Genomic DNA, 18,990 nt, shown 5'->3' on the forward strand with positions numbered 1-18,990 from the left:
GGTCCTAGTGTGGTAAATTACGTATCATAATATAGACAATTTTTGCTACCTCGTAATTACTAAAGAAAGTATTGGCTAGCTTCAGGTACTGACAGTATTAATAGTGCTCTAGAACATACAAACATTAATAAGTACACAAGTTTACAATAATTATGAGTTCATAAAGATCAACAAAATCCTGTTAGAGTATCCCTGAGGCCCTTTTTTATGAATATTTTATACCTCTAAAAAACCTTAGTGAGTCAACCTCCTCCAAAATAATTTTCTGTATACACAACTAATTCAGAGTACCGTATCTGTGTGATGATTAGTTAATGACACTCTTGTAATTTATATTTTCTGTTTTTTTTCTGTGCCTTTATCATTATTAATTTCTAGTGATATTATTGTTGTACATTTTAGGTATTTAATAATGATTAATACCCTTGATTATGAAACTTCCTTCTCAGAAGGTTTCATAATCAAAGTTATTTACGTTTTTTGCATTCTTATCTGTCATTTTTGTTAAACTGTTCATAAAGTTATAGTATATTTTCATGATTTGCTGAATGTTTCAATGTTATGTTATAATCTTTTTAGTTATCTTTATACTTAACAGTACATACAGTATTGCTTGTTGAACAGATTGTACATTTTAGTAATACCTTCTTGATTTATACTGTCTTTGCTGTTCTTGTTTACTATAAATTTTTCTTCTAACTTTTAGAAAAATCTTTGAACTAGCCGAATTAGCTTGAACTAGATGTGAAACATCAAGAGGTATACAGGAGTGTGGTAGCGGCCAGCATGTCTGTTCAATATGCTGAATTGAATGTGTTTTGCACATCCAGCATAACTAACATGCAATGATTCCTATGTTGAGCTGCCTCATAGGTACACCAAATTGTAGGACCTGTTGGAAAACTATATAGTTAAAATATTCTCCATTAACCTCTACTTCTTTTCCAAGCCTTGGCTTCAACATCACTTAATAAGCTTCCTTGGTGTATCCAACATGCAAGGTTTCAAGATCTCCCTTGTCCTTGATGATGAGGGCGAGGTGTTTGATATTCCATCAAGAATTAGAGTTATCTCTGGTCAAGTAGTTGTACATATTCGTCAACAAGTGTGGGCAGTCTACATTTCGCTACTTTCAAGTGTCTCTACTGGGATACCTTAGGAGACTGCTGCCTTGTGATAAATTTACTTTATCAGTCTGATATTGTTTGACAGGTCTTCATCAGTGGAAAAGGCAAATATGTTCAAGGTTCATTGTGAAGTCCTTGTACTCCTTGTGATCAGATGGGTTGAGAGAACAACAAGGCATCCATATGGTTCTCCAGACAAAAAGCAGTCATGTTTGGATAGGCAGACTGGACACACAGTCTACTAAAGGTTAATTATTATTGTTCCCACAGTCCATGCACCTGTCTGTGGAACACAGGATATTATGCACCTGAATGTGAGGCACCTCCTGAGGAGTTGTGCGATTTTCTCCAACTATCAACAAATTGGGGTTCTGGCATGTATGAGGTGACTTTCTCTTGAGAATTGAAGCAATCCAAGTTTCCACAATATATTCCATTGTCACTTTGATTACATTGGTTATGTTAAAGAAGGTATCCTCAATCCACCTCTGTGTTTTTAAGAACACTTAAACACCATCTAATAATTGAGTGTGCTTACCTCATTATAATAAACAACCACTAGATTTTTCTACTGCAAAGACCATGCTGGTAAGGGTAGGTTAGTGCATTTTGCTAACAAAGAGTAGATTCCTTGCATGGCAGAAAATCACAAAATAGGTGAAAAATTCTCCCAGGGTGATAAATTCCCTCCCATCTGAAATCTTACACATTTCAACGCATATCCTTAAATATTTGTAATTTCTTATAATCAATAAACTTTAACTTAATTTATCCTGAAATCTTTTAACTTAGTTGGTTTAAAATTGTGCATCATATCCTTTTAGTTCAGTGTTACTTAATTATGTCTTGAAAGAAATGTTTGCTGCTGAAGAAAGCTTGAAAATGAATGATACTATGGATCAAAGGAGCAAGATATTAAAAATAAGAATTAACTTAATCATTTGAAAGAAATTTAATTGATTACAGCCAAATGAATATTATCATAATTATTTTGATATTTAATGTATCATCACCTAGTACTGTAAAACAAATAGTAAATATTTATGTGATGTTAATTGTTAGTATCTTCAGAATTAGTGCCAACCTAAATCTAATTAAGGATAAGTTATTAATTATGGAAAATCACAGTATATTTATTGCAATAAATAACTGAACTAATGTATTGCAATAAATAAAATGCCCTTTATTACTTTAAATGAAATTTTTAACATGAAATCTGGTTAAATATTGGTTAATAAAATTGTAAGAATACACAATTTATATAAAAATTATTAGGAAATAAATTACTACCAGTGAACAATAATTGGACTTCTTTTAACCGCTAACTGAAGTATCTGCCTATTTACTTTTTCAGTTGTGTTTTATAACTATAAAAAGTTACTCTTGACATATTTTGATAAATCTACTGAATTTTAATGCCTGTCTTGAAATTTGTCTTTGAAGAACAGAAAAGACAAAAGATTCTTAAAAGATGGGTAACTTTGCCATTTAAAGTTAAAGTGATTTATATCCCCCCTCAAGCCATTCATACACCTGTCACATATATATAATTTAATATTTATTAAAAATTGTTGGACATTTTGTGGTCTGAAAGTTAAGATACCAGTCCAGATATTTTTGAATAGACTTTGTACAAGTATATTAAAACTAAATATTGGACAGAAATAAATCCAGCTATTGGCAAATAAAGGAATTTTATTATTTGACATGTACTTCTACGTTATCTGACTATTCTCTACGGCAGATAAGTTCACACACAGCATTATCCTCGGGTGTTATGTAGGGACTGACGTCTGTCTTCACTCCAAAAGGATACTTGGGTGGTCTGACCTTCTCCCTGTAATTCATGAATTGTGGACCCTGGTAGGCTCCTGGTCCTGGACCTGTGTCCTTCGCTCTTGGTTTCTTGTGCGGAGGACCAAACTTCACAGTGTTCACATTATCCTGGCGTTTTGGATTATATGCATTGGGCCCCGGTCCCAAGTGTGCTCGAGTCAGATCAGGTCTTATTCCTCTGGTAAAACACAAGTAATGTGTAATTATTAATGGATTATGTCATAAATTAAAATCAATTAATTAAAAACTACGAAAAAGCATGGTTTCTTTGTAAATCATTTCACCATCTTCTGTACTTAAACAAAAAGGTGCCCACCAAGATGGTGGGGTCATATAGAAAAGTACACAATTAAAACTTTTTAATATGACTATTGCATTTTTTTAACTATTGTCAGTAAATTTCTTTTACTAGATAACTAAATTGAATTAAGACGTTAAGACAAAATGTGGCATTGAATAATGCTGAATGAAAACCAGAAGACTTTGCTCTTCACTTTGAAATTGATCAGGATCACAGTTTAGATGTACATTGTTTTTCTCTTTTTCTATGTTAATTGTGTGCTATGTTTAACTATGTTAATTTTTTTGCAAGACAACTAAATACAATAAGAAAACTAACTAGTTAAGACAAAATAATTACGAGGCATAACATTACTGTGCATCGTAAAATACAGTTTTTGTATGAAGTGGAAGTGACAAGGGCTGAATAAAGACCTTGACACCTTGTATATATATTGATAACTTATAACAATATCCTCCTTTAGCCAATAATATCGAACCCTTTTCAAACTATAACACAGCCAACTTATCTTTTTTATGTTCAACATTATACTGCAGACATAATCTTTAATTACATCAATGATTGCATAGCTAACAGCTAAATTTCATTTCTAATTTTTTATATAAAAATCAATACTACAGTGACTTTTTCGTCCATATGCCTATTTCAGTAATGTAGGGTAATTAGACAAACTGTAATACTAAATATTGTAAACAATATTTCCTATATAATTTAAAAAATTGTGAAATTTAAGAATATATATTTTATGTAAGTGTAAAAATGTACTTCTATATGATAAAAATTAGTAAACATGATCAGTAAACATTTAATCAGTAAGAAACATCATATTGTTCACTGTTTCCATCAGAATGTAAAGTGTACATATAAACTTGATGGTTTTAAATATTGTGTATATCATAACTAAATTAATATTTTTACACATACATATTCAAGTATTCAGTAAACATGTATTATCATATCCTCCTATATAATAACATTTGTTCTGTGTGAGCACCTTGTTTTTTATCTTCCAAACTATAACTACCGTTCTGACTTTTTCTGACTATTCTGACTATTTTTACACTTTTGTATGATATCTGCCAATGACCAACGATATTGTATTTTTAAAGAAAACTACTTTAACTTTAGAGTTACATTTTGGGTTTTTGAAAATCTTGGGTCAATGTAACAACACTTGATAATATAGGTGCCGCAAGTCAATACAAATATTATCATTTAATTTTTTAACCCTTTTGATACTCTCCTATTTCAACCTGCATCAAAACTAATGTAGCTGACAATTCATTTCTTTCTTAGGAAAAGTTCATCCATTGATTTCATGAAAAACCAGGTTTTGTGCTTATCGAGTGCAAATTGACATGATCTCTAGACTAGAAATACACCAGCAGTTGTGTGATCTGCCTTCTGTGTATTTGTGTCCTTTTGGCCAAGAACATGAGAGTGTTAAGTCTTGCACACACGATAGAGGTGGTACATTTCCAGCATTCTGTGTGATCGCTATACATGGCACAAAAGTATGTTAGTAAGTATGTATTCCACACATCAAACAAAATTTGCACTAACAGTGTTTCCGTTCATTCAAATTTCACAGCCCTCTACTGCTGCTGACATATTATCTGTTTGTAACTTTTTACATTGTGTAAGATGGTCACTACTGTCTATATTTCACTAATAGATTCTTTGTGACAATTTTTTTTAAGTGAACTCTAAGACTGTTTTATAGTTACAGATTAAAAAAATAAAACCCTCCTTAATTATTCTGAGTAAAAATAGTGATATTGTTCTGTACAAATCATACAAGCACTTAAAAATAATCAAAACTCTTTTATGAAGCTATATTAGAAATGTTTATGACTTCAAGGAATTAAATACAAGGGGTTTTAAAAAAGTATCCAACCTTTTTCCTATTATGCAAGAAAATGACAAATAAAATACTTGCTGGCATAGATATAGTCAACTACAGTTTAGTGAGCATGTACAGACTTCATCATTATGCCAATTGGATATAAGCAGTTAATATCAAACTGTGTACTGATACATAGCATAGCATTTACGTTTAGTGCAGTATATCGGAATGTTGGGAACAGCAATATTGCATCAGATTTCGTCAAAAACTTTGAGATTCTCAATTTGAAACACAAGCAAATTTTAAACAGGCCTTCATGGAATGGGAGAATTTGTTTTGAGTGAAATAAAGATAAAAGATTGGTACAACAGTTATAAAAATTACCACACAAGTCAAAATGATAAAGTTATTGATTGAATTCACATTTTAGTGATGGAGGTTCAACTTATGACTGTGGGAGACCTATATACAGGTGTAAGCAGTACTGGTTCAGTTTATTGGATTGTACAGAACATATCGCCAGAGCAAAAGTAGTGGCTTGAAATTCCTAAAACAGAATGACTAATTTGGAAACATGCAACATCATGAAAGCTGTACATCCAAAACAAGCTAATGAAGTTGAAAGCAAAATCAAGGTCATGCTGTTTTAATTTACTCCAATGGCGTATAGTTCATCAGTAGTACACACATGACAATCAGACTACTACTAAATAGTATTACTTAGAAGTTTTATTTTGCCTATTTTAGGCAGTACGTCGTTAATGCCCGGACTTGTGGACCATATAATTGGCAGCTTTATCAGTACAATTTTTCAGTACATTCTTTCCAAATTTTTCCAAATTTCTTGACAAAACACAACATCCCTGTATTATGTCTCTTCTCACTTCTCTGGTTTCAAGACGTTTTATCGTCATTATAAAATATAAGTACAATGCAAATAGAAATCATCAATATTATTGAAGTAATAACAATAACATAATTGATAAAACAGATTCTATAACTAAAATAAATTACATTATAATACCAGACAACTCAAAATAAGTTTGATAAAATATAAACAAACACAATACACAATTAAAGCTATGAACTGCAATGTACTAATTACACAGGTTAAGTAAGCATGTATGTAATAAAATACACTATGTTTTAACCATTCACCTATTACTAACTTAATCTATTTAAATTCACAATATAAACTCTTTGAGGAAGGTTTTTAAAGTTTTATTTTCAGAAAAAATGTAGCTTTACGCTAATGTAACCGATACTTTTTCCAATAACTGATTATTTCTTTTATGTGAAGTCCGGATGTGTAGTCCACATTTGAAATGATTAAGGTTTTCCTTAATGCTGATTAGACAGAAAAAAATGCACAGAAATGGCAATACGTAACTACTTGTTGTTTCATCCCTAGACAATGCATCATAGTGTCCAAATTTGGACTAAAGTCACAATGCAGAACATGACAGCTCAACTGAAGTTCGATCTGAAAGAGACCTTCAAGACCTGGTTCCAAAAATAGCTGAAGTGTTTGTAGAAGGGTCCCTTTTAGAGTCTAAAGGGAACTATTTTAAATAGGATATTTTATTGGAAGTTTTGATAAATTCAAACACTTTTTGGGACCAAACTGTGAAGGAGTAGATTTAAGAGAGAGTATGGCAAATTTAAGAATAGAGATGAGCCATGAATTGGGAAGATGGACACTTCTGAGTAAAATTTAAGAATTATTTTCCAATTTCTTCTATGAATGACATTTGATAAAAGATTACCATTGTTTTATTACTTTGATAACTTTTAGACCTATATTTGGTTATTTCCTGTGTGATACATCAGTAATGTCATGAGTAAGGTAACAAATGTCTGAAGTTACAATACAGTTTTCCAACAATGTGGATACAATATTAGGGAGATAGGATTTTTCCGGGAAATGTCTGAAAAAACCTGTTTCCTTCACAACCCTTCCATTACCAAAAAAAAGCTTCAAACAAAGAATTAGGGAGATAGCCTGTTCCTCCCAAAAATAAATTAAAAAATTCACTTTTTTACTTGGAAGTCTAATGTATTGGTTACTTATTTAATGTTTTCCGCCTGTTATGAATGAATATCTAACTGGAAACTAAACCACTTACAAAGAGTAGGCAGGAGGAGTTTTGATCATAGGATTCTTCTTGACATGGTATGCACTGGGTCCTGGACCAAGGGACCTCAGTGGAGGATCTGGGCGAATACCAAACGTGGGTCCAATGTGCTTCACCTTGCCGATCTTCTTCAAGTCAGGGTTGTAGGCCCCAGGTCCAGGTCCAAGAGGCTTTCCTGGCAACCAAACACACATGTTTTTTAGAGGTTTAACTTGATCTGAGCTGTATAAGTGTTCTATACTCTCCATGCACAGTTACTGATCTCACATGATTCTATGGGATGTCAATAAACTAGTTCTTTTTGACACTATACGTACTTAGAGCTTCCGATTTGGGCAATTAAGAGGGTTGCTTCTGATGATCCGCTTTTAAAGTTTAAACCTGTGTTATTAATATAAATTTGTCGAAAATCCATAAAATGTTTTACTTCGGAAACTTATTCTTTAGTCTTTTATTGCTAATGAATTCTTTAAAATATGGTTGTTAATATTAATGGTTTTAATTTATTCAAAATATAGTTTCTTATGAAAAAAACATATTCTGAATATCTAAATTATGAACAGTTAGTATTAAGATAATCATATTTTTAACAAACACTAAAATCTAATGTTCTGAAGTGTGATATTTATGACGAGTTCCTATTTGTAATAGTTTTGAACTTCTTCCCCGTGTTTATGGCAGAGCCTTAGATACACGGTCAGGTCAACAGCTGACTAGCATTCCCAATTGTTCATTACAGCTTCTTCTCACACTAGAGAACATAGAGACTGTCTGCTAAATCTATCAGCACTCAGATCTGTACACACCTTCTAATCCCATTGTGTTTAGATCTCTAGACACAAGATTTTAAGATTTTTTTGTAATCTTAAAATTAAAAAAATTAAAAATTAACTCACATAACTATTATAGGTACAATCAACCGAAATACTGATTTTCAAGGTGGATAAGTACAAAAATTGTATACATAAATTAATGTTTTCTATTTCATATTACTAATAGAATAACTCCTCATACTGGTATTGCAACTCTTTAGTGTACACTACATAAGTATTCTTTTATTACTAAAGGCACACCAAAACCCCCTGTTTTTTGTCCTCCGATGAAATTGTAACCTGAACCTTAACTTCTTATACCATTTTATTTAATGAAAAAATTTTTGTAAGTTTCTTTCAGTTTCAATTGTAATGGAGGATATCTGCACAACATTAAGCTTGTCATCTATGTACATAGAGTATATTATTTTAGCATACCATTTTTTTATTTGAATAACATAGTTTGGTTTGATTTGTCCTTTTTAAGGGCGAGCTGATCCCCTCTTAAGCCTTATTTTGCCCCTCCTCATCGGCCACTGGCCTGCATGAGGATCTTATTACAGACAATAAGGGGGAATCAATTCAGAACAAGATCAATGGTACTAATGAAAATTGCTACAGTCACAGAACCTAGATTATATCCAACTCAAATCCAAAGTCTGGCATTTGAGATCACTCATTGGGACTCCCGATAAAAGAATTCAATTACAATTACAATTTACCAATTGTTTCAAGTCTCTTGCCAAGTAATGTAGTAGGAAGATAGGCTTTGCCGTAGCGTGTCATTCTCTCTATCTTGTAAGCGGGACCAGGACCAATATGTTTCTGAAGATTTTTAGTTGTAATGCCCATCGAATAGGCAGGATTCTTCCACTTGGAAATGTCATGTTTCTTGTATCCCACCAATGGAGGTAATTTGTAGGCATTGGGTCCCGGACCTACAAAAGTAACAGCTACATAAGTTTCTTATTTCAAATAGAATTTAACCAGTTATAAAGTGGAATTTCACCCAATATGAATTCTAAGTGTGTTTTTTTTTTTTTTACAGTTTGTTTCAAACAGGTAAAATGTAAATGTTTCATATTTACTCTAGATTATTGTATCTGTATTATTGATATGTATCTGGATTATTGTTGTTTGTTGAATGTAATTTATCGAGCTCACTTCAGCTCATCGAGCTCAGTGAAAACTAACAGCTGAATTCATCTGTGCTGTTTTGAAAAATGTGTATATATATGAATGTTTGTCTGTATGTCTTTTATAGAATCGCAAACTATTTGACCGATCATTATGAAAATTTGAATGTATATGTATTTTTCCACAGAGAAGGTTCATATGCTATGCCCATAGATGTAACTCGCCACCAGATGGCACTGCAAAAGATAAAAGTTTTGAAGGCGCCTGCACACTATAAACTGCAATTACGAGACAGTTAGGTATATTAAATAGCCAAACACTATTTGAATGCCGTAAGTTATGATGTATATTTGTCTTTAAGATAAATGTCTGGTTGAACTTAAAGCTTGGGTGTTAGACTAATTTATAATAAAGTACATGTACAATGGCTATAAACGTATATTTCTTGATTTTCTTGATCGTGGCAACAAGGTAAACTCTTCATCAGTTTTGGAAATATAATTCACTAGAACCAGAAGTGCACATACACGAGCAAAGCTTACGAAAAGCATGCAAAGCCACAGGAAACAGCTAGTATTTAATAAATCTTTGTTTGCACTGAAGCTGATTAAAGTAGTATGTCACATGAAATACACATTATGAAGTGTAATGAAAAGATCTTGGAGATAGAAAAGGTTAGCAAGGAATTTTCCACTACAGAGCTCAAAAATAAAATTGTACAAATTAGAGCTGAATTCTTCAAAATATTTTAAAGTTTAAACGATATTCTGTAATGCTCATTATATTAATTCTACACTGGCACTCATATGTTGAATAAGGTTTACTTGTATCTTGGTCTTTAAAATGTATAAACCTACACAAATTTTATGAAGTAACAACAAACTTACTTTGATGATATTTGCTTCCTTTAGCTGCCATTTTTATTTATTTTATATATTTTTATAATTTTTTTATTTTTATGTTACTAAAAATTTTGATGTTGCTGTATTGTGTGGGTTGAGAAAAATTAATATTATGGTCTCCAAGTAACGCCAATAATGCATTGTAATGTTTTTTGCTTTTAAATATTTATTTCTTGACCATTAAGTATTATACATCTTATTATACATTTTATTCACAAAATTTGTCTCAACATATTGTGAATCTTTCAAAATTGTATACCTGTTGACAAAACTTCTAACTTTACATGTAAAGAAAAATACAGTTTTAGAATATTAGATAAAGCTCATAAACAGACTCTAAAATTATAGATTTTTGATGAGACTCCCACTCACCCTTACATATCAATAGATCACTAACTAATGGCAGTTGAAATGTTTAAAAAACCAAATGTCAAAAAGTCAAATATGTACCCTATTACTCAGTATAAGAATAAGTCACAGATCTATGTCATTTTTACATCTCATTTGGAGTTAAAATTTACACAAGTCGTTATTAAAAAAGTAAATTATTAAAGTTGTTAATGATGCCAGTTTAGATCATTGTTGGGTCACATAGATAATTGATTAGTCTTTCATACTATAGGTACATCCTGTAACAATTAGAAAAATAGTTCTACTACATTATGCTGAGCTATCTATTCCAACCAGCACAGGATACTTACTGAATGAAATTTCTCTTCAAAGCTTTGTATGCTACTTCTGTGTAAACAAGGTCCCAGAATTGTTATTGTTGAAAAACAAGTGATCCACATAAGTTAAGAAGCTCCAATTTCCCTTTAAGTTTAGAAACACATTGAAATCTAGCAATTTGAACTCTCACGTGGATTGTGAGAGCCACCTTTGATTTAAATGATCAGAGAAGATCCACTTGGAATCAATGAGAATACCAAAATCATCCACAGTGTTCATTCTCTTGATCCTCAAGTCCCATAAAAAAGAAAGAAACATTTTACAATTAAAATAAACTGTCACTCTTTTACTGAGACTATATGAGACTTTCAACATTCCCTAGTTAGTGCTCATGGCACTTTTATGGGATCTAAAAAAATCAAATTCCAACATATCTCGTTACATTTAATAGCATGTAGCAGCTTGGTAATGGATGGAATCGCTGATTTCACTAATTGCTATATTCACATTTTTCACAAAATTGAGTTAACAGTGATTTTTTACTGCTAGAGAGTTAATACATTTAGTTGTCAAACTACATGTCTCGTGCTCAGTGTTGCTATGGTACAATGATGTCTTTTATGTGTGGAAACTTCAGAATCAAGGATTTTTTATTAGTTTTGCTAGTAAGCAGAAACAAATCCACCTTTGGGATATCCCATGCAACCTCAAAGTCCAGTAACATTTACTGTGGTTGTCCCCTATTAGTTACATTGTCACATCAAAAATGAAAAATTTACATTAAATAGAATTGCTGCATTTAAATTATATTAAAATGCTGCAGTATGAGAGAGAGAGAGAGAGAGAGAGAGAGAGAGAGAGAGAGAGAGAGAGAGAAACTTTATTTTACAATTATCAAAATTGAAAATGGTGTCATACAATAAAAATTGGGTAGTTAAATACAGATATTTCATGGAAAGTTGTGTTTGGCCAGTCCATATACTCTGCTATACTGTAAAAAGGTCTTTGAAGAAGCCAATCCTGAAGATGTGCTCTGAAACTCCTTGATTCAGTTGTCTTGATTTCAGCAGGCAGTCTATTGTAAAATTTAGCACCAGCGTATGTAGGCTTCTTTTCAAATCTTCCAGTCCTGTGAGCAAGCAGATTGAAGTCATTTGCATGCCTAGTACCATAAGAATGGAAGTGTCCATTCCGTACAAGGCCTTTTGAATTAGCTAGGCAGATAGTTTCCAATAGATAAATGCCCACTACAGTTAATATGTTACCCTTGAAGGTGTCTCTGCAGCTTTCCCTTTTTTTCTAGACCATGCAGCAACCTCACAGCCTGCTTCTGCATTATCAGCACTCGCTCAAGGTGGCTGTGTGACGAGGCTCCCCAAAGCACGATGCCATACCTTAAGTGTCCCTCAAAGAGTGCATGATAGCTAGTCTTGGCTGCCTGAGGTGAGGCTATAGTCAACATCCGTCTCAAGACAAAAAGTGAGCTGCTCAGCTTGCTGCATAATTGGTCAATATGATTTGCCCAGGAAATATGGTTGTCCAGTATGACTCCTAGATGCTTAGTTGACTTAGCACATTGTAAATTAGGAAGAGCGTGAATGTCATCTCTCTTGCTTCCAAAGTTTATTTGTACACTTTTGCTTTCATTTAGAGCAAGATCATTGGAGCTACAATAGTCAAGAGCCATATTGAAGGCTATGTATGTCTGCACTTCAAGATCCTCCACAACCCTTGATGAAGTCACAAGGACAGAGTCGTCAGCATACATCACGATTCGACAGTATTGTTCTGTAAAGTAAGGGAGGTCAAAACTGAAAAGTATGAACATCACCGGGCCCAGGACAGACCCCTGGGGTACTCCTCTGGTAATGGGAAGTTTGGTAGATCTTACTGTAGATGTTGCTCCATTCCTAGATTCCTTCAATTCCACCAGCTGTTCACGACCCTCCAGATAACTTCTGAACCAATTCCATGCCGTTCCTTCAAAGCCGAGATGTCCAAGTTTATCTAAAATAAGCTTGTGGCTAAGACAATCAAATGCCTTACTCATATCTAGATGGATGCTTATGACATTATCTCCTTCTTCAAGTTTCTCTAAGATCAATTCAACAAGATCCACCAAAGCAGTTGAGGTTGATCTATTGCAAAAGAAAACCATGTTGACTTGATAAATCAATGTTGTTTATCCTCAGATGTTCGAAAATTCTTACAAGAACAACCTTCTCTATTATTTTTGCAAAGGTTGATATTAGCGATATCGGTCTGTAGTTCCCCATGTCATCCATTTTTCCTTTTTTGTGCAAGGGTATGACCTTTGCAGTTTTCAGCTTACTTGGGAAACAACCCTCACTCAAACTGAGGTTTACGATGTGAAGTAAGGGTGGAAGTAACTCCTCCATGCAGTATTTAATCATCATAGAAGAGTACTGAGCCTATTGCAAAATATTTACAAAACATTGACCTGATCTATAGTGTACTGTTTGTTACTTGAAAGTTGGGAATTCCTAAATCTAAGCGAAACAGTGCAGTTTCAGCACTCAATCGTTGTCAACTAGACCAGCTGATCATTTTCTTCCCTGGCCTGTTATTCGAATACAGTTTTGTGTTTGTGGTTATCTCTATCTAAATTGAACAATAAGTTTATTGTGTGACTTAACAGAGCTGATTTCTTTTTTATGTATAATGTGACTTTTAATACTACATATTTACTAGTTTTCTGAATGATATCTTAGAAGGTTTCATAATCTGAACAATGGGACAGAACTTTGAATATTCAGTATCATATGGAATAACCGATGGACTCATAAGAAGAATCTGGAATTTTCTTAAAATTTTAGTAATTCCTGATGATAAACGGTCAATAAATGACCAGAAATTGTTATTCTATCAGATATTTATGAAGAAATAAAATTACACATAAAGTTTTTCACGAAGAAACTCATTATTCTGGCAAATTGTGTTATTACTTAGATGACCGTCTTACTGTAAAGGCCTTGTATGAACTCTGTCAAAAAAATACCCGAACTTATCTGTAAAATATGAGTTTTAAAATAAGTATTTCAAGAAAAAAATTATTTTAAAATTTGATATGGTACTACTTAATACAAGCTGTAAGTATAAGGTACTAAATCACTCATCAATCAGATAATGTTAAAAGACCAATGGCAGCTTAGCTAATAGTTTACAAACAGCGAAACAGAAAGTTTTGCAGTAAATTGAAAGATTTACCTATTTAATATCAGGAAGTCATATTATGTTTATAGTCCAGTCGTATTACCTGATTGAAAAAATAAATGTTTTCTTACAGCAAACTAATGGCACAATTTAGTCAAATACATCATAAACAAATAAAAAAAAACATTCCGAACCAAAATCGTCTATTAGGGGGTATAGGAGGGGTGGTTTTTAGGGGTGAAAATGGTTTTTTGCAATTTGTGAGTAAACAATGCATCCTATTGAAAACAGTCAAATGTAAAAGTTGTTGGAAATAAAAAAATCTACAAATTATGTAGTAATCATTTTTGCCCTAACCTCAAAAATTTCCCAAAAAAATTCAAAAAAACCGATTTTTTTGTTTTTAATTTTTTTCTTTTACAAAAAATGGTTTGATTGAGCTGAAAGTTTGATCAAATATAGTTTGTGCTATTCTAAAAATACTGTATTTTTTCATTAAGAAATATTCAGCCGTTATAATAAAATTTCACTTTAAAAAAATATTTTGATAATTTTCAATCACCATTTTGAAACATTTTTTTAATCAAAAAAGGTTCTATGACGGCTCATTATTTTCGTTGTTTTGTCTATTTTGAAGAAATGAAATAAAAAATATATAGTTTAATTGAAAAAACTGCAGTAAAATTGAAAATAAACAAAATGTTGACATTTTTCATTATACATTGTATTATTTACGTGGAAAAATTGTTATTATTTATTTAAATTATAATTTTTTATACCAGTGCTATTTGTAAGCATTAAGCAAAATAATAATGAATCATGCATATTTAACAATTACGTGGAAATTTTTAAATAAATAAAAAAACAGAATTCGAGTCTTAGTAAATTTTTTTTTAATTTGTATTTTTCATCATATATTTTTTATTTCTTTACAAAATTTTTTACAATTCTTATTGAAATTGAATCAAGAAACCATTATTTCTTTCCAAAAGTTTTTTTTTTTTTAATATTTATGTATTTTTTTCAGTGAACTTAAAAATATAAATATCTTTTTTTCATATTGTACGTCATCTGATCGTGATTCATACCATATTCTACTCAATTTTTCCCTGCTTTTTTTAAATGTAATGATTGTATCTCCTTTCATTGAAGGAAACACAAGATCATTATCAAAACTATCACTTAATTATTTTTTAATGTATTTAATGTTGGGATATCACCATCAAAATCTTCTTTAATTTCGTTAAGGGAAAATTGGCACTCGGATGATTTTTTTTTAAGTAATACACGCAGTAACTTATGAAATCTTTAGAATCTACACTCGATGTATGTCTACAAGATGTTGAGCTTGTCCCATCATAAAAAGATGACATGCACCTATTATGATAATAAGCTTGAACTTCATCTGATTCTTTGAGAAAATTCAGTCTAACTAACAGACTTTTATTAAATGATTCTGAAACATCTCTTCCCTTTAAAGTTGATAAAATTTTTCTTTAGTCTCAACCTTCTGCATGCCGCGAAATGCTCTATTTTGGTTAAAAGGTTCTTCACAAAAAACACAATGATGCTCAAAATCAAAATCACATGCTTCTTTCATAATCTTCTTCACAATAGATATTTTTTCTTGTTTGTTCTTTGGAAGCTGTAACAATTGATCGAGGTCTATTGTATGCCGATCGACAACCATCATGAATGTGTGCTTCAGTCAATTTCTGAAATGTTTTGTACCGCTGATCATTGCTTTGTTTACTTGACGAAATAAGAGTATCTATCCCACGACTTTTTATTTTCACCAAATCTCCATCGCAGCTTTTAAAAATGATACAAGAAGGTACCTTTTCCACCATTTACATGAATCTATAAAATGCAGAAAGCACGATAAAATTAGTATACTGAAAATACGTAAAAATTACTAGATAAATAGCATGCGTAAAATTGTATGTACAGAGACAAAGTTTTATGATCTGTATTATTTTTAATTTTTTTGAATAATTTGTATAAAATTTTGTTTCGCAAAATTTTAAAGTTTTACTTATGATTTGTATTTTATATGGACAAAAATCTTGTAAATTGCTAATCACGAGGCTTACTTCACGACACTACTCCAATATAACTTGACTGACGACAAAGCAGCTGCTTATTGAATGCTTAGAAACATACTGAAACCCGTATAATAGAAGAATAGGATTGACCCCGCCCTTTTGCTTCAAGGACACTATTATATACCTGTACTATATATACCTGTAATCCAACTTTCACATTCAACAATGTTTCTAAACTTTTCAAAATATTCGAAAATTCTTCAACATTAAAAAAAATTATAATTTAAATAAATAAGAACAATTTTTCCACGTAACTAATACAATGTATAATGAAAAATGTCAATATTTTGTTTATTTTCAATTTTTCTGCAGTTTTTTCAATTAAACTACATATTTTGTTTAAAATCATATGGAATAAAGGATCCTTTGTTGTCTTGTATAAGAAGTTATTTCTCTGCAAGACTGTCTACTGTTAGATTCACCAACCACTGCTCTGATCCTTTTGAAGTCATCTCAGGGGTTCCCAAGGCTTCCTTCTAGAACCATATCTGTTCAACTTATTTATGAACGATATTAGTGAGGCTGTTGAAAGTAACTCCTTGCTATTCGCCGACGACATTAAGCTGTTCAACAAGTTGGGAGCAAACAATGAGAGTAATGCTCTCCAATGCTCTCTGAATAACATATGCAACTGATGCACTAATGAGCTTCCAGTGGTTTGTCTCAACTCTCTATTGTTATCCTTTATAGGTCTCTTTTATGTCCTATTCTTGAGTACGCCTCTGTGGTCTGAAAGCCGTATTACATCCATCACATCACAAGGCTGGAAAGTATTCAGAGAAGGTTTGTAAGGGTGGTTGGTTCCAAAATGGGCTGAAGGTATTTTGAGGTTCTTGTTGACAACTTGATGAGACAACTGGATCTTTCCTACTCATGGAACGCTTCAACTTTGCTGATCTCGTATTCCTCTACAATCTCGTTAATGGAATCACCGACTGCTCTGCTCTTCTTGCAAAGGTCAACTTGTGGATACCAAGAGCTACTGAGTCTACTGACCTCTTGGCACACAGCCATCACCGAACAAATTATTTGAAGTCTGGACCTATCGCAAGATTTCATCGGTTGGATGACTCTGTTTCTACAGAGGTGGACTTCTTCTTCGACAACCTGCTATCGTTCAAAAGCAAAGTTAAGACATCTTTTTCAACTCATAAAACATGACTACTTGCACGAACATTCACTCTCTCATAAACATACACGCACGGACACCCAAACACACATGCATGCACAACATTCACACATAAATCACTTGATGTTCAAATCAGTTTGTCATTACCCCCCAATTCGCACAACGCCCAATTCGCAACGAATAAATTGGAAGAAATCCAGCTCATGTGTGAAAATCTAAAGACAGATCTACTTGTTGTAACCAAAAACGGTTTTAACAATAAAAACATTGAGCTATGCAAAATTCAAAATTTTTAATTGGCCAACTCATATTGCCGTCATTATTCTAAAGGTGGGGGTGTTTCAATTTTTTTGAAACAAAGTTTCACTTCAGTTACCTATACGATAAGAGAAACGGACGATAAACATTTTGAAGCAGCCGGGATTAAACTTCAAACCCAAAATTCAAATTTGGTCGTCATCGGCATCTATAGGTCTCCCAGTGGAAACTAAGACATATTTTTTCAAAATTAGAATCCTTGTTGATGGACCTGACTCACCATGACCTTGACTTCGTCCTGATGGGCGATTTCAATATTAATGCTTTGGACAACAACCACCAATCCACCAAACGTCTAGCCGACTTGCTAAGGTCTTTTGATCTTGAATTATTAATAAAAACCCCCACAAGAATAATAGCAACGTCACAATCGGCTATCGATAATATCATTTCCAACATTCCCAATGTCGCAGTGTCTGTGGTTAATACAGCGATTTCAGACCACTATGGTCAAGAAGCTATAATCAGCGGGAAGAAATTCAAACGCGAGCCCAAAATTGTTAAAACAGTAAGAGACACAAGGCCAGAAAATATCGCCATCCTCAATGCTTCACTTGCAAAAGGAAAGGGGGAATTTTTAAATTCTTCTCAATCTGTAGAGCAGCTTTTCAAAATTTTCGACAATTGTCTTAATTTTCATCTTAATTTCTGCTGCCCTACAAAAACTGTCAAAGTTTGTCATAAAAACATGAAAAATAATTGGATTACCAAAGGCATCCTGATTTCGAGAGAAAAACTTAAATTTTTCTCCGAAATTAACAGAACACAAAAGACAATAACTTTAAAGTTTTTTTCCGGAACTATAAAAAGATTTATAGAAAAGTTATTCAAGCTGCAAAATCATATGATACATTAAATTCGATAAAGTCTTCCAAAAACATTTCAAAAACTATTTGGGGCATTATTAACAATAAAGTCAAAGATTCGAAAAAAGTCCAAATTAAAATTGGGGATCGAATTGTGGATGAGAGATTGAGGTGGCAAATGAATTTAACAAGTTTTTTGCAAATGTAGCCTGTGAGCAGGGCCCTCGTCCGTCATCACATCAAGTAAGACCCATTCAAAGACAAAGTCTAGTAACCTCAATGGTCTTGGCACCTGTCGTTGAGGAAGAGGTGGATAGAATCATTCAGCAGCTTCCATCGAAAAAGTCCAATGATACTAATTTAATGTCAATGTGGCTCATCAAGCAATGCTCTAAGCATATTGTGAGGCCTTTGACTGTATTAGTTAATCTGTCATTTCACACAGGAGTTTTCCCCTCGCTCCTAAAAATCTCAAAAGTAATCCCTATTTTCAAAAAAGACGATCCCACACTCATCAATAGTTATCGGCCTGTCTCGATTTTGCCTGTAATAAGCAAAATATTCTAAAAGCTTTTTTTATTACGAATGCTTCAGTTTCTTAACAAATACAATCAGCTCTCAAATGAACAATTTGGATTCAGAAAAGTCAAATCAACGATAGACGCAATTGTGAGTCTTGTTGAGATGATTGTA

At 32.6% G+C, this 18,990-nt stretch overlaps 1 protein-coding gene across 1 annotated transcript; it reads right to left on the reverse strand.

Annotated features, from left to right (window-relative positions):
* Positions 1-2,804: 2,804 nt before the first annotated feature.
* LOC124358720 (outer dense fiber protein 3-like protein 2) lies at positions 2,805-10,217 on the reverse strand. The gene is made up of 4 exons (XM_046811017.1): positions 10,082-10,217; positions 8,780-8,995; positions 7,237-7,420; positions 2,805-3,141 (listed from the first exon to the last, which is right to left on the reverse strand). The coding sequence occupies exons 1-4, from the start codon at positions 10,110-10,112 to the stop codon at positions 2,856-2,858; spliced, it is 717 nt and encodes a 238-aa protein (XP_046666973.1). The 5' UTR covers positions 10,113-10,217; the 3' UTR covers positions 2,805-2,855.
* Between the last annotated feature and the right edge of the window lie 8,773 nt (positions 10,218-18,990).

Source organism: Homalodisca vitripennis, chromosome 3 (assembly GCF_021130785.1).
Source record: "Homalodisca vitripennis isolate AUS2020 chromosome 3, UT_GWSS_2.1, whole genome shotgun sequence".
Classification (NCBI taxonomy): Eukaryota; Metazoa; Arthropoda; class Insecta; order Hemiptera; family Cicadellidae; genus Homalodisca; species Homalodisca vitripennis.